Source organism: Colletes latitarsis, chromosome 14 (assembly GCF_051014445.1).
Source record: "Colletes latitarsis isolate SP2378_abdomen chromosome 14, iyColLati1, whole genome shotgun sequence".
In the NCBI taxonomy this organism is placed as follows: domain Eukaryota; kingdom Metazoa; phylum Arthropoda; class Insecta; order Hymenoptera; family Colletidae; genus Colletes; species Colletes latitarsis.
Genome location: NC_135147.1, coordinates 22,347,985 through 22,364,776, shown reverse-complemented (window position 1 = coordinate 22,364,776; position 16,792 = coordinate 22,347,985). Strand labels below are relative to the sequence as shown.

At 41.2% G+C, this 16,792-nt stretch overlaps 1 protein-coding gene across 7 annotated transcripts in view; it reads right to left on the bottom strand.

Annotated features, from left to right (window-relative positions):
• LOC143349937 (uncharacterized) overlaps positions 1–16,792 on the bottom strand; it is a 539,266-nt gene that overhangs the window by 14,919 nt on the left and 507,555 nt on the right. For all 7 annotated transcript variants that reach the window (XM_076781601.1, XM_076781602.1, XM_076781607.1 and 4 more), the window contains 2 exons: positions 15,593–15,874; positions 5,751–5,865 (listed from right to left, as the gene is read on the bottom strand). In XM_076781601.1, coding sequence (XP_076637716.1) covers positions 5,751–5,865; positions 15,593–15,874 — 397 coding nt within the window. The remainder of the gene's footprint in view (positions 1–5,750; positions 5,866–15,592; positions 15,875–16,792) is intronic.

The window sequence follows — 16,792 nt, the reverse complement described above, 5'->3', positions numbered from 1 at the left end:
TATTTCCGGCCGCGTTCAAGATTGACGTTTAGTGCATCCGCGAAGAGACAGTATTGGCCGGTGAAAAATATATTTCGCGGGGCGAACCATCGTTTACGCCGGCAGCGGAACCCCGACAGATATAAATGCGTGCATATCCTGGCAGGTTGCTGGGCGCAAGAAGGAAATGGAATCCCGTCGAGTGTGCAGCTGTATCGCAACGAAACTTTTCTACGACGATTTCATGAATATCTGGCCCCGTAGCTGGCTTCCGGCCCGAGCCCCAGCCCCCCCCCCCCAGCCCCCCCGACCTTTCTCGTCTTTTTCTCCCTTTGCGTCATATTATACTGATCGTCGTCCGGCGTTCCAAGCGTTTTTACTCGTCGTCAGTCCGGCTCTGCGCCGCGCCGCTAATAAATCAACCGAAAGAAATTAATATCCGCCTCGAAGCGACCGAACTCGCTCGACCATCGCCTGTACGGAGGTAAATTGAAATCGTTGCGGACGCTTTTATTCCGGAATGGAAATAGAAATCGTGGCAAAGCGTACGATTGATTCCGACGTAATTTCTCGTACGTAATCCCGTCAGCCTTCCGGCGAACGCTACTTTCGTTTTAAGCTCACGATGTACAAATCCACTCGTCGTCCCTCCAAAATTTGTTAAAAGTCCACCAGAAACTTTCCTTCTACGCCCCTTTGGGGACTCGACAATTTTCAGAATTTTTATAATACTACGAAACGAATAAAAATGGAAATAAAAAATTTGAACCACTCGTCCTTCGTCCAAAATTTGTTAAAAGACTATCAGAAACTTTCCTTCTCCGCCCTTTTGGGGGCTCAAAAATTTTCAGAATTATTGTAATGGATACTACGAAAGGAATCAAAATGGGAATAAAAAATTTGAACCATTGTCTCGTCTAATTCGATAGGTTGGTTTTGTCGTCGTTGAAAAATACATGTTCAGGCGCGTATGGGGACAATTACAGTACCCGATTAACGAATCGATACCTGCCATCGAATCGCCGCAATTCGCGGAGCGTTCGACGAAACCCTGTTGCATTTTTCACCCGGCACTTTCGTGCATAACTTTACGCAGAGACCGCAAATCCATTTGACGAGAGCACATTTTGCACAGTCGCGTAACGACGTAAATCCGCGCAGGCGAAACCGCCGGGGATTTTTGCAAATTGCCAATCATTGATCGCGGTAAAGCAGATTGTCCCCGACGAAGTGGACGCGAGCCTGTCTCCGTGTTGTTTCCGCTTCGCGTGGCAATCGCGGTGGTTCACGTCAGGTTAAGGGCTTCCTAATAAAAGGAGCGATACGTTTATTAACGGTCGATCTACAAATAGAAAGAAAGACACCAGAGCCAAACAACAACTCTCTGTTAACGAGCAATATCATTCGAATGACTGAAAATGTTAGACAAACGTAAATAAAAGCAATGGAGGTTACTACGTTTCAATTGATTAACTGTTTCATAATTCAATTATTACCTAAATGCAGTTACGGGTTAATAAAAATTAAATTTTGTTGGGAAACGCTCGAATAAAAATGGCAACGAGCAGTTCGTAAACTTTTAAATGATTTATGCTCGATTGCCAAGGAAAGACATTTTAAAACTATTTAAGTTTGCTTTCGAAGACTGCTTTCGATGAGATACGAGTACAAATTGTAACTATCGTACGTTTTATTAGCAAATACGCGAGAGACGGTTTGAACTATTTTTATGGGACGTATTCTTCACCAGTTTACCGAACTTTCCGCGACGATCAGCAGATAACCGCGATATTTTACTGGTCCTTTATAACCAGTGCCGTCATCTTATCGTATTTTTCGTTGAATTGCACCGATGCACCCGGCATCGAGTTATGCATCGTCAGCGATAGCTCGTATTCCGCGCGGCTGCACGGTAAATTCCGAACGAATCGCCGATTCTTCTTCGAAAATTATCGTATCACTCTTTGGCATCGGAATCTGAAATAATTTGTCAGCGTCGCGCGGGCAGCTCGCGAACGTTTCGACATTCGTTTAAATTTCAACGGCACGCTCGATTCGAAATAAAACAGAAATTAAAATGAATTTTAAATTCACCGCGACCGATAAAATTAAATTGGGATTATAATCTACGCAAATTATGAGCGTTCATTACAGAATTTATTACACTCGCGGAAATTACCAATGGCCGTTGCACGGGAAACCCAATTCAGAATATTTGCATAAATTATTTATTTCTAATTAACGAACGAAATCACTGTTCGGAATTTATAATAATATACTCGATAAATTTATTATATTACTGTACTAATGATGTTAAATTTACAATTATTTCTACTACCGCGAAATCGTGGTTTTTACATTTTATTTACTTGGTGAATATATGGCTGGCGTTTTCAGTATTATTAACTAAGTACTTCGATAGAGCGTTTGAATTATCGCAAACGTGTATTAAGAATTATAGCTTGCCTAGGAAAAATAGCAAATTAAATGATAGACGATTAATAATATAAGATATAAAATTATTCAAATCGAAACGCGTAACTGTACGTTTATTGCACTTTCAGAAAGAATTCTCTAATACCGTTGATCAAACCGATAGATGGGTTAAACGAAGTTGTAATTGCAGATGTTGGAACGTTTTTTGCGAGCTATCGCGTGTGAAACTGATCGAACGAGGAATCGAACGTGCGCGTGGGTTGTTATTTTTTTGTGAATCGACCGATCGCTGCAAAACGCGACCGCAAAACGAGAGATCGATCGATAAATAATTTACTGGGATCGTTTATCGGGCGCGACTCGATTGCTGACGACGCATGGCGTCGCTTGTGCGTCGCGCTCCCCCCGTCGTCGACGCGTCGATGCAATTAGAGGAGGATTTTCGGTCGAGTTGCCCGTCGACGATGGCAAACGTTCGATATTTTTTAGCGAAACTCTCAGGAGAAACGCGAGCTGAAAGCTGTGACGACTGTTGATGTGCAAATCGCTAGTAACGGATTGAAATAGAATTCGCGACATCGCGAAATCACCGATTGTCAGAAACGATTCGCGAAAATTTATACATTGATACAACACGTTTACAAAATTTATCAATACTATTAGAATGTTTTATTTTATTTTTGTATAATCTATTTGCATAAATCTCACGAACATTCTTTCAAAGTACATATTCTCAATTTTTTCGAATCATAGAATCCTTCTTGACCCTTTTGCTTCCTCCAAAATACATTCAATCACAAGTACGTTTTCTTGTGAATTAGATCCTAGTTTCTACAGGGCAATTAGAACGTTTTATTCTATTTTTGTATAATCCATTGGCATAAATCTCACGAACATTCTTTCAAAGTACATATTCTCAATTTTTTCGAATCGTGGAATCGTTCTCGACCCTTTTGCTTCCTCCAAAATACATTCGATCGCAAGTACGTATCCTCGTGGGTCTTTCGTTCTAATTGTTACGTACAACGAGGACCAAAAAACCGAAATTCCGCAGTCTCCGGTGAGGACAAACATCGATAAAAGCAGAAACGGACCCAGCCGTCGACGACGAATTCCAGCGGGAACAAAACCGCGCCGGATGTCGGGCGTTAATTCCGACAGATTAATTCCAATATGGTGGGACCGGTCTCCGCGAAGAATCCCCGCGAAAGGAGCAATGGTTTCGTCCCCCGGCGCACTTGGCAGCGGTCGACGGCGAAATAGCGCATAAATCGCTAACGACGCACACTTTGTTACAAAAGCGCGGCTTCTGGCCCCTTCCCCACCCGTCGAGCCCCCCCCCCCCCGTTGGCCCACCCTCGCTCCACCGTGCCGCGAGACTTGATTTATGGTTCCAACGTGGACAATGCGAGAAATATTCTGGCGTGCTCGCTTCGTAAATCACGATTCTTCGGCAGTCCATAGAGCGCGGAGGAGCGATTCCTACGCCGGTCGGAATATCACGCGAGCTTCTGGCAAATGTACACGCTTCGAGGGATGGATAGACGACGAAATGGTAGGAGAAAGGGGTAGAGAGAGAATGAGAAAGCGGAGAGATATGGTCGAATTGTGATACGTCGCGGTGCGCATAAATCATCGGAATCGAGCTAGCGAGTTTTGTGTTCTCAGCGTCGCCCATCGAATTAATATTTCTACGCGGAAACGATCTTCCTCGGGCGTATCGTTAACCTTGGAAAGGCGGGGGGGGATTCTTGAAAATTTTTAGGGGCAACTATTTACTTTTTCATTAAGAAAAGCTCAGGTTATCGTTTGAACGAGGAGTTATAGTATACCAGCAGAAGACTGAAATATTTTTCCAACGTATAGACTTGGTTTTGACATTTTTATTGGAAGAGAAAAATAAAGAATGATTCGTTAAGTAATTGTATTGTTTCGAGTAAAACGTGGCGACCAATTGGCGCGCTCTAAGTCGCGTTAACTATTTCAAAGCGAATTTATAGAGTACTGAGACAGGTATCCAGTTGTCGCGCGGTTTCTGTGTAAGCAGATATTACGTCCGACTCCCGAATACATCTGAGCCAAAGTTAATGTAAGCTGACAGTTAATATAACTCGGTTCGCTCCTTATGATTATAGTTTGCAAAATGTATGAGGGTAAAAGATAGACACAGAGAACGCGCGAGGGAGAACCGAGGAGAGAGACGACCGAATCGAGATACGTTCTAGGGTACATAAATCATCGAAATTCTATTCTCATTCTACGGCTCTGCGAACTTCTATGTTCGTTACCGTTATATCAATGCCATTATTCAGCAGCTGATACGAGTACCAGTCAGGGGGAAAAAGGAGAAATGAATTTCAATATTTTTATCCGTTTCTGATCGACCTATTGTGAAACGCGCGATTTTCGTTCGACGATCAACGTGGCTTCGATAAATATTTAAACGTTTCGATCGAAGATTTCATACTAAATTACTTGTTAAATTCTTCATTTTTAATAATTTAAATAAGAAAGTTTCTACTGTCTCAGAACGGCCCAACAATGCGTATTAAAAATAGTCAAACTTTAGACGCGTGCAGTTCCGAAACTACTAGTGTTCTATCCATTATTGAGCCACTGTTAGAAGCGGTAAAGCTTCCTCTTTGAAATGGTTTTTGGTTTTTGTCGATCCGACTTTCCGTTCTCGAGATATCGTAATTTAAATGAAAGTGTAATTTTTAAGATTCCACTCTCCGCCTTAGAAACGCCTATTATTGCGTATTAAAAATAATAAAACTTTAAACGCGCGCAGTTCCGAAACTACTAGCGTTTTATTAATAATCGAACCACTGTTAGCAGCGGCAAAGCCTCCTCTTTAAAATGGCTTTTGAATTTTGTCGATCGGACTTTCCGTTTTCGAGATATCGTAATTTATGTAAAAGGTAATTTTTCTTAATTCGACTATCGCTGTCTTCGTCTGACGCGTCGTGTCGTACCTCCTTGTCGCACGTTGACCCACTGACCGAGTGACCGAGTGACGTCACGTTTACTACTTACTACGGTCACGTGCGGTCAACGACCTTGACAAGGCCGTAGTAAACAAACGCTTCGGACTGAAATTAAAATCGCCATATCTCCGGAACTAATAAAGCTATCGACTCGCACGAACGCTCATTTTAAAGGGCATTTCATCCCCTATCCGATGAGCATATCACCTACTATAATTTTTGCTATCTTCTATGTTTATTTTAAAATTAACTTTGACTCTACATACCCAAAAAAGTTTTAGCGATTCCTATCGATTATATGACCGGTGTGGTATGAAGAAGAGTAGGTTTAGCGTTAATAAAACTTACCAGTAGTCCTCTTTTGGATAATTTTTTCCTCGATAAGTGCTCTGACGCTGACAGACGCGGTTTGCAAGGGCGGCCCGACCACCTCTTTCTTCTCGCTTTTCTTATTCTCGGCATCCTGAAACAATCAAAAGCGAAGCACGTTAACGACGCTAATAGATTCCTTTTGAGAGAACTTCTTGGAAATTTAATGCTTCTAAAGTCCACCGCAAAATCGTTCGATGGACTTTCGAGTTAATTACAGTGTCCTATTTCTTTTTAAGACGCGAAACTCGAATTAAAATTACGAGCTCTTGAAACGTATTAACTTTAAAGAGACCTTCGGTCAGGGACAGTGCTACCACTAATACTGATTTTTGAGACTCGCGGTTTCGTATAAATAAATTAGAATCATTTTAAGACTAACTTTGACACAAACGGTACATGAAAATTGCCCAAAGATAATAACAATCTGGCAGAGTCTCTACTTTTTGGCGTTGAATATTGCAATTTTAATCGAAACAGTGGCTCCTATTTCTCGGAATGGTGCATATTTCAATTCCCTCGTTTCACATTTAATACTGCAATTTCAGAAAGAGAAACGTCAAGTGCATTAGACCCCGCGATCAGATTCCCTTTAATGCAGTAAAGGTTTCTATTAAGAATTGTTGAAAGATGTACGCTGAAAAGTACCGGGAATATTGTTTGATGGCCACAAAAGGATATGAACATAGCGGGCCAGGCGCGTCTCGAGCTTTTGTCGTCAAGTACCCAGCATCTCGAGACTCTCGTTAAGTAAGAATCTTGGTCAGACATCGAGGACAAAGCTTGGGTTGCGCAACAGAGGGACCTGCTTGACCCCGTCTAAAATTCACGGAGTCGTCCAGGATCTAATTTTATGGGTCTGCTTGCCGAAAGATCGATTAGAACGTCGCGCTCGAACGCACCGGGGGAGATTCAAGAGAGTGGAAAACCAGAAAAGTAGCATCAAGAGGGACGAGGAGAGAAATGGTACTGGAACGAGACAGGAGAGATCAGATACTTCAGCTAGGATTATGGAGAAGGGAAGAAGATGAGGATGACTGATGAAGGAGGACTGGCCGGAGAAAAAGAAACGATAAGACACTCAAATGTAGAAGATTAGTGGCAAACAGCTGATCGCATAATTAACAAGTTCACAATTTAATTCGAGATCCTTCATTTCTCTTTAAAATTCAGCAATTTATTTCGCGAATTTCAGCTGTTTTTACGGAATTTTAAGGCTCCACTATATCACCTGATAAAGATAATATTTCTAGATAGGTATAACTTCTACGAAAGTTGCATATTAGAGTTAATGTTACCGACTTTGAATTCAAGATTTCGTATACTTATTCTGTAAATTTTCTTCTCTTGCACACAGAAGATACTCCAAGTGTCATATTTTCCTGCAAAACTGTACCTTATTTCTATTTTCTATGGGCACTGATTACGCAGTAAGTTGATCATGCCTCGTAGCACCCCATTGGAAACGACTTGTCCGTTTCGTGGCACGAATCGTCGTCCCCGGGGTTGTAGTTCGATCGGACCCCGTGCAGATTAGTGGTCCCGATGAAACGAAGGGTTAATTGTCCCAGGGCTTCGGACGCGGCGGTAATTAGCATGCGTCCACGTCGTACGAACGATATATCTTCGTCCCATTTCGCGGATCCCCTTCGAGAAACTATGCATCACCGTTCGCCGGGGTGATACGCGCCGCTCGACGTCGTCATCTTGATCGAACCTTAATGGCCAGAGCGCCGGGGTCCCCGGTAATCGCTGATCGTCATCGTGCTCCTCAATTTCCTATCCGCTACTTCGATATGTAGCCGCGTAGAACGTCTGTACGTACGCGTATATATATCACCCTCTCACGAAATTGAACTCTGTCTTTGACGTGGCGTACCGCGCTCGGTTCATGAATATTGATCGGCGACCGTTAATGCGCGAAATTGATTGCGGAACGCTCGCCCGCTCCGACTCATCAATTCGATCCGTGTCGATTCCAGCCCCGAACCAGCCCAGTCTCTCCTCCCCCCAACGCCCGTAACGCCAACTATTTTTTTTCTCTCCCGATTTTAATTGTGAGGCCTCGATTCCACCCCCCTCCAACACGTGTACGCGGAAATTTTTTTTTTTCTTTTTTTTTTTTTTTATTTACCCGTTGCTTTTCTTTCTCGCTATTTATCCTGCCGATCGTCGATCGTTCCGACGGCGAAAGGGCGGGAAAGTAGATCACGGAACGCGATGCGTATTAGAGGCGAAACGCTCGTTTGTTTCGCGGGATTGCAGCTTCTGTAATTAAGCGCACCGCCGGGACCGTTTAATCAACGGATCGATGGAATTTCTATGCGAGTTTAACGCGCCAGTTTCGGTCAGAAAAGTGCGTTCTCGATCTAACGCATACGTACAGTTGTTCCCCAAATTTTCTAAATACAACCTTCGCCGATACTACTTTCGAAATGGTAGTATGATACGTTGTAACTGATCTGTGCACGGATCGTAACATAAACAGGCTTGGCAAGCGAATTCGAAACTGCGGAAGATTGATTACGAGAATCCCGCTAGTTTTCATACACGGAAATCTGTCATTTCATTTACGTTGATTTCGAATCAATCATTTCGTCCTGTTTTCGTCGTGTCTGTAATGTTACGCGACTCGGGGAATAAATGTAAAAAATTTAGCTTCGCAATGATCGCAAATATTCGGATGGGGAGGAGGTTTAAAAATGAAAACGAACGTCGTGAGAATTTTGTAAATTTCTAAATAAATAATTATCCCGATTAAATGAAATTAAATCCACGGTGCTCGCGTTTCGTTTGAAATTTTACTTCGCGTGTAAACTATTTACAGAGCGGCGCCCCGAGGTATTTCAAAGTTCGCGTTTTCGTCGTTCTATTTCGAAAACTAGTGATAAATTCAAATGTTCGTTTTCACGGAACTGGCCCCGGGCAATATTAGACTGAAAGCCCTGATACCGTCTACCGAGCAACTGTCTAAAATTCCACGCAACTTCTCCTATCTCCTGTTTCATGTTGTAACTGCGCCACGAGAATTACCATTACAAACTTTGACTAGAATTCCTGAAAAATACATTCCAACGTAATATAACCTCTTACGGTTTAACATAGAATCTACATACACGTAATATCTTTTCCAATTTGCAACCGTGCATTACAATCGTTTTAGTTCGATACTACTCGCTGTTGAAGGAACAAAATAGCAGAGACATTCTTTAAATTCAACCACCATTTTAAAAAAATGTTTGCAATTGACGTTAAGATAAATTCAGGAAATCTATGTTCGATCAATAGAGATATTAATTGTACCATAATACCAAGATTGTCGAATTAATAAATTTATTGTGCCCAAATAAAGAATAAAGAAAATATACCAAACGTGGAATAAGCTACCGCCGTTTTCATTCAATTCCGCGGTATTTATCTTCTAAACGCGAAACGACCCAATTCTATTTATCCGAGGATTAAGGTTTAATCGGTTCCACCGGCGCAAGAACGCCACGTTTTCAGCAAACGAGCGCGTTAAAAATATTCGCCGCGGCTGGATCCGGTCCGGCGAGCATTTTTGTATTACTTGAAACGCCAACGAATCCCTTAATCCCTTTCCCCGCGTAACGTGAACCAACAGAACCTTAAACCGCTCTCGTCCGCCGGAACAATTTCTGCCCAGAGGATTCAGACGCAGCTGTCAATTTCACCGACATGTTCCTCCAACCGAGTTATTCGATATTCGAAAGGCCCAACAATACCAATTTCTCCTCGTTTCTTCCACTGAGACCTCGAGGACAATTGGATTAGCGAAAATTAACTTACTATTTTTCGGATTTTAGCAACAGAACATTTTCGCGTTGTTTCCATTTCGAACCATTAAAATCCTTCAGTTCGTCTAGAAGTTACGATTTATTATATTCCTAGTAAAGAATTTTTTTCTCGAAAGTGGGTAAGATTTCGAGGGTATGTTTGTTCACCAAAAATGATTGTAATTGATCCCCACAACTGAAAATAATTTTTTTAGAACGATTTGAAATTTTTCAATTTCGCCGAAAAATTTAGGCACCTTTTCTAATTTTTTTCTCGAAAGTGAGTAGGAATTCGGAGGTATGTTTATTCACCAAAAATGATTGTAATTGACCCCCACAACTGAAAATAATTTTTTTAGGACGATTTGAAATTTTTCTATTTCGCCGAAATATTTAGGCACCTACCCTTTGTCGATTTTTCTTAAAAATTCGTTTTCCATTTTTAGTAATTTTGTTTGACGCCCTACAGAAAAGTTGTGTAATACTTTTTTGTAGGTATCCATGGGCTCTACTTCAGAAAAAAGTTTGATTCAAATATATTCACTATTATAGGAGTTATAGCTGTTTTAAAATTGGACCATTTTTATGGGGTTTTTCTAACATTACGGGGTCAAGGAACAACCTTTCGAATATTTTTGCGATTTGTACATATTCTCCATCAAAATACGCGTAGTTTGCTTTTTTAAACATTAAAATCGGCCAATCCGTTCAGAAGTTATGATATTTTAAAGATTCGCATGAAATATCGGGCAAACATTTCTGACCAGAAATTATATTTTTGGTAAGGAATTTTTTTCTCGAAAGTAGTTAGGATTTCGGGGGTATGTCTATTGACCAAAAATGATTGTAGTGGAGCCTCACAACTGAAAATAATTTTTTTAGAACGATTTGAAAATCTTTAATTTTGCCGAAAAATTTAAGGGGAATAGGCGTACATATGGTCAGACATCACATTTTCAGGAATGAATTTTTTTCTCGAAAACGCGTAGGAATTCGAAGGTATGCGTATCGACTAAAAATGATTGTAATTGACCCCCCTAGCTAAAAATAATTTCTTTAGAACGATTTGAAATTTTTTTTTTCAACTTCCATCCATTTTTCTTAAAACTTCATATTTGATTTTTAATAAATTTGTTTGATACTCTACGGAAATGTTGTGTAATACTTTTTTGTAGATATCGTTAAGCTCTACTTCAGAAATAAATTTCAGTGAAATACATTCAGTATTGTAGGAGTTACGCTAGGACAAGTCTTCAAAATGGGCATTTCGTCAACATTGGACGATCAACAAAGTTACAAGTTCCGAAGTTCGGAGCAAATCTTGAAACAAGTTGTCCGTGTTTTCGATGCAAACACGCGCGTGCCGCGGTTGGCCTAGTTCGTTAGACTTTATCGTGGCCGGCGAATTCTCCAGAAGCGTTCTCGAGGCTCTTCGGGTGTCCGACGTAGAAATCGATGGACGCAACTCACGCGGCAGCCGAGCCAACACGCGTGCAGGCGTCCCTGTAACAGGGTCGGGGCGCAAATGGGTGTATTCAGGAGCCGGGGCAGAAATCCGAATGCACTCACCAGCCCCATTCTCCGCCGTGAACCGTGAACGTTCACGTGTCCCTGAACGCGCGGACTTCTAATGCACGCGATCGCGAACAGGTATGGCGAACATAAAGGCAACCCGCTGCGGGCATGAATATGAATGTGTACACAGATCAGAATGAATGGATCTGGACGCAGTCGCATGAACGGAAGGCTGGACGTGAAACCGGATACGGTGGGATGCGTGGCGGACGCGACAGAGACCGACGGCGGAGGCACCCGCTGAAAACTCCACCCGACGCTGAAAACCCCCGGCCTGTAACCAGTTCAGATTCAATCTACATAATGGAGAAAGCTCGAGACAATGTTTGCACGGGCCTCTCTCATCGCTCCCAATCTTTCCGTCTCCGGTCCGCCGCGGATTGCCAGGAGGGGGAGGGATCCGGTGGAACCAAAGAGCTTGTTAATGGGTTCATTTGGATTCGATCATCGCCTTACCTTTCCATCTGCCCTCCCACACCCCCCTCCTACCGTTCGAAGCTTTCCCTCTCGTCGAGTCTTTACTCATTTACTCGTCCCCAGTCTTTGCTTTATCGACTCGCCTCCCGACTCCTGTTCCCTGTGCACCCCCGATTGGCGACGCGAAGCCAACGGGAAAGGTGGACGATCGAGAGGTGAAATTGTCGGTGATCGTGATTGGGGGTAACGTCGTGAGACGGATTAATCGCGTGTTTTCGAACCCGGAACGCTGCCTGGAAACGTTACTCGACAAGTTTATGGTCGCGAGTTGCCCAAAACTGACCCGCTTCCTACAATTTCTGCGTTTCGAACCTTCTGCGAGAAAGAAATTGGCGTCTGAGAATTTTTATGTCCACTTGTTTACGGAAATGAGATGTAATTATGGTGATAGTATCGTCCGGAGGAAATTAGAGGACGAATTTAGGTTATACTAGATTCTATTTAGCTAGTTCTTTCTGGATATTGCTGTTTCTGGGGAATAATTCTAGGAATATGTGATAATTCGTGTTAAATTAGATAATTCTATGTTGAATTAGATTCGAATTTAATTTAAATTATTTTATCAGTATAAATGGTATCAGTCAATGAGATTTGGTATCAAGACCTAGTAACTATATTTTAAACAAAAGGATCCTGGTCATAATATTGTATATCTCCTGAGGAATGACTCTAGGAATATGTAATAATTCGTGTTAGATTAGATAATTCTGTGTTGAATTAGATTCGAATTTAATTTAAATTATTTTATCAGTATAAATGGTATCAGTCAATGAGATTTGGTATCGAGACCTAGTAGCTTTATTTTGAACAAAAGGTTAGTTATAATATTGTATATTCCCTGAGGAATAACTCTAGGAATATGTGATAATTCGTGTTAGATTAGATAATTCTACGTTGAATTAGATTCGAATTTAATTTAAATTATTTTATCACTCTAAATGGTATCAGTCAATGAGATTTGATATCAAGACCTAGTAGCTCTATTTTAAACAAAAGGATAGTAGTCATAATATTCTACAAGAAATTTATTTGGTCGTCCATAACTCAAAAAAGGACATTTGTTAGTCACTTTAGTAGATTCCTCGAGTATTTACATATATTTCTGAAGCAGTGTGTCCGAACGAGCTGCAACTGTAATGTTGCATTAGGTCGTAGAGGTCTTTCGAGTACAAGTATCATCACGGGTCAGACTTGGGGTTAGTTTAGCTAGAAAACGTGGATGCTAAGGTGATGAAAGGGTCATAAAGCTCGGATAACGCGGTGGTCATAGGTATTGGTTTACGAGGAGTTCGGATGACAGAGGGCAGATGAGAAACTACGTATTTAGGGTGGATATATTACATTCTAGCAAATGTGGTGCGTTGATAAATTAATATCGAAAGGTCAACGGGGCATGCGAATTTAATGAGAGTGTTACAGAAGCTTGTACATAGATCTACGTCTACCATCCATGTATATTATATGCATATTATACATATTCTATCCATGTAGACGGTTGTTTCCGTGAGTGGGCTTTGAAGGGTTCCGATATTATGTTCTTTGATGTTCCGGCAATATTCTACGCGTGTTCTACGAGCCATTCCGGATGTTCTATCATCGCGGTGCGGATTTGTATCTTATATTAACGTTGACGTTACCGATATTATTTTTGTACGAGGCAACTGATGTCTTATCGATCAATTTCTGCGTAGCGGAGATGGATCAGTCGGTAGACAATTGATGGATGAGCTTCTTACGACTATGTTTATTTATGTATGGGGAAAGGAGCTTCTATTTTCTTATTCTCGTATTAATCTGAAACTCTGGAACATTAGTCCCCGCACAGTTGCGTTTAAAAACGTTTAACCCTAGAATTCGATATTTCAGTTTACGTAAAATGTCTTTCAACGTAAATAGATAAGTTTACTGGTATTCCAGAATTAAGAATCGTAAGCTCAAAATTCCAATCAAGCCTCGATGTCGTAGCATCGAAACGTTCGGGTAAATTGACATCTGTACCCTGTGATCCCGAAACATGTCCACCCAATTCCGAAACAGATCGTAAATAAGTGGGACGCGCTAAAACTGGAAAGAAACACCGTGGAGGGATCGATGGATATTCGATCCGCGTCGCGTTATCCGCGGCCACGCAAATTCAGTTATCGTTCCATCGAGGACTGCGAACGTTTCTGGGCCGTCGTTCAATCTCGCTGCTATCGTGATCGTGCGCGGAGGGAGGGGGGGTTGGAACGGGCGAAACTTTTCCCGGAGCGAATCTCTTTCAGCACTTTCCTATAAACGACACGCCGTTCGTTAAGACATTTTTAATCAGCGAGGGGCGGAGAGCTCCCGGGCGGAAGCCGAAGGGGGATGAAAAAAGACGGCAGAATCGCTGATCTTCCTATTCCAACTGACTGTAACAGCCAGACTCTTTCTTGACCTTATTAAGAGCCTCTCTGTTTGGACTTTCCACTCACGGGGGACGAGGAAACCGGGAAAAGATCTCTTCAGGCCTGGACCGAGGATATCTGGCGCCCTAGGGCTAGATTTCTTCATAACGTATTGATTAATAATGCACTTATTGGACTGGACACGTACAGATGAAAGAAATTAAAAAAATTCAATGATTAAATCAGGGTCCTTCCAAATGCATTGTTCGAGAAGCTAAATTCTATATTGCAATGCTCAATTGATAATAAATTTTTTAACATTCCTGTCCATTTTTATAATCAGTAGCTGTTAGATTGCAGATTCTGTTTGCAGGGTCAGAATAAATTAGCTTAGTGTCGTAACTATTAAAGGTAATAGAATTTTTCTTGTGTCTCTAAAAGAGGGGTGCGTCGTTGAGGCTCCCGGGCCAGTGTTTCACCCCTGAGGACAGAGATCCTTTTCCTTTTTCGTGAAATCGCCGGTTGATTACATTTCAGGGGCGAGATTTTCACGAAATCACGGCTTGATTACACGATCGCTCGCTGCGAGTTTCTGGGATTGCGAATTCATATGGTAATGCCGCTGAATCTTGCACGGTATATGCCCTTTGGTAAACTTTATGAAATTCTTCTCGAGAATTCAATTCTACGGTTGAAATGCAGTTTGTACTGTGTCCCGCGGAAGAGGTAAGCAAAGCTGGATTCCGTATAATTTTCATCTCCGAGACCGTCTCGCGGAGCAATCGATGAGCAGATGCGCATGCAAGAAACGCGTGACCGTTTCCATTTACCATTTACGAATGGTAACGCTTGGGAATTATTGTACTGCACGATTACTTTCACGGGGAAAGAAGCGGTTCACAAACCAGTTGCAGAAGAATGTTATTAAATAAACGTAAACTATTATATTGGTCGACGATCCGTCACGGAAGGCTATAAATAAATAAAAGGCGGCCTTCGATAACACACAGCATAATTTATCATGCATCGTCGCGAAGGGGATGGTTCACGACATCGAATTATTCTCGAATTAAAATATCAAATTTTCCGCATTTCGTTTTTTCTCATATATTACAGATCACTGCGAAATTTATTCCATTTAAAAATCGTAAATCGTTCCCGCCGTATGGCGGGTTGATTGGATTAATCATGTAAAGTCGATCAGGGAATTCGTCAATTTCTGCATGCTACTTTGGGCATTTTAATTAATTATCCGCGCAGTAATGAGAATTTTGAAATAGGACATTTACCAAAATCTGCTCGGATCCGTTTAAAGGGTATCTGTAAATTTTAATATCTCCGCGCTATGCAGTTTTCGATCGATACTAATGCATACATCTATTCAGTTTTATTATTAGTATTGATATTTCTATCTTTCCATATTTATTGCTAATTATTACTTTGCCTTGAGTCAAAAGATTGGACCAAAGCATTTCACAAGAATGGTGCTTCATCAAGAAAGAAATGTATAATGGAATTCAAGCTTTTTCAATAATTTGTTTGATGTAACCAGGATGATGTAATTTGGAATGAAATATTTTTAAAAATTTGGCGACAAAGAACCTACCTTCTTGAAGTAACCACCATGGAGTCGCATGTGGCCATTGAGGGCTGGTATATTTTTGAATTTTCGATGGCACAAATTGCACTCGACTGGTTTTGGTTCAGTCTGCGACTTGTTTGCTGTAACAGTGCCAGGGGATGCCGAATTTCCCGGCGATGGACTACTTTTCCCTACGTTTCCGCTTCCTGGCGAATTAGCTTGTGGTTGTTGTTGTTGGTGTTGCTGTTGGGGTTGCTGCTGTTGTTGCTGCTGCTGCACCTGTTGCTGAGCCTGCTGTTGTTGTTGCTGAAATCATCAAAAGACGACTCGATTATCATCTTTTCATTAACTCGGCGACAGAAGTATCCGTGGATCCTACTTTTCACATTATTTTATTATATTTTTTCATTTTACTATTATTTATTCGTAAATTAAATAAAATAGGAAACATTTAAGAGATCGTGCAAATTTACTTGCGTAAAATTGAAGATTCCAAGACGTTTGTTATTGCATTTTGACTTTACAGTATACAACGATTACTTTACAGTATACATAGTTGGTATTATTGCTAGTTTAACTTTTGCAAATGTATCTTCGAAGATAAATGTACCACGAGACGTAAGATTTAATTCTATTTAATCAATTTCAAGTGTGCCTTAAGACACGTTCGCCGTAAAATTAAATATTCGATTACAGGTTCCCCGATTGTTCGTTTTCGCCCCAACCGCGACGAAGTCCGACGAATTCTTTATGTTCCGCCTTCGGGAAAGATCGAAAGGGTAAGTTTCAGGAGAAGAAAGGATAACTTATAGTGGCTCTCTATCTGGAACTCTGGTTCTCACGCTTTATCTTACTCTTATCTTTTCGGTTCGAAAGTACGAACGTTTGAACTTTCTGTAGAAGGAATATATTTCACTTTGTTCATTCACCGATCGCTTAAATCTCTCCTCGAGCTTTCACGGACCTAAAATCTACACTGGTACATTAACCATTGCAAAAATTCTACGCGAATACACGATGGAGGTTTCGTTGAAACACGATTTACAAAAGTAAAATTTTGATTTCAGACAATTGTAAGCTACATAACTTCTTAAAATTCACAAATTCCATCCGAATTTATCTCCCTCGACATCTTAACTCGAGAATTAATTTTTCTAGCATCACAATGGTAAAACTGTTAAAATAACGAAATTGACCCGTTGAAGGTTCACTTTTGGTTCGACT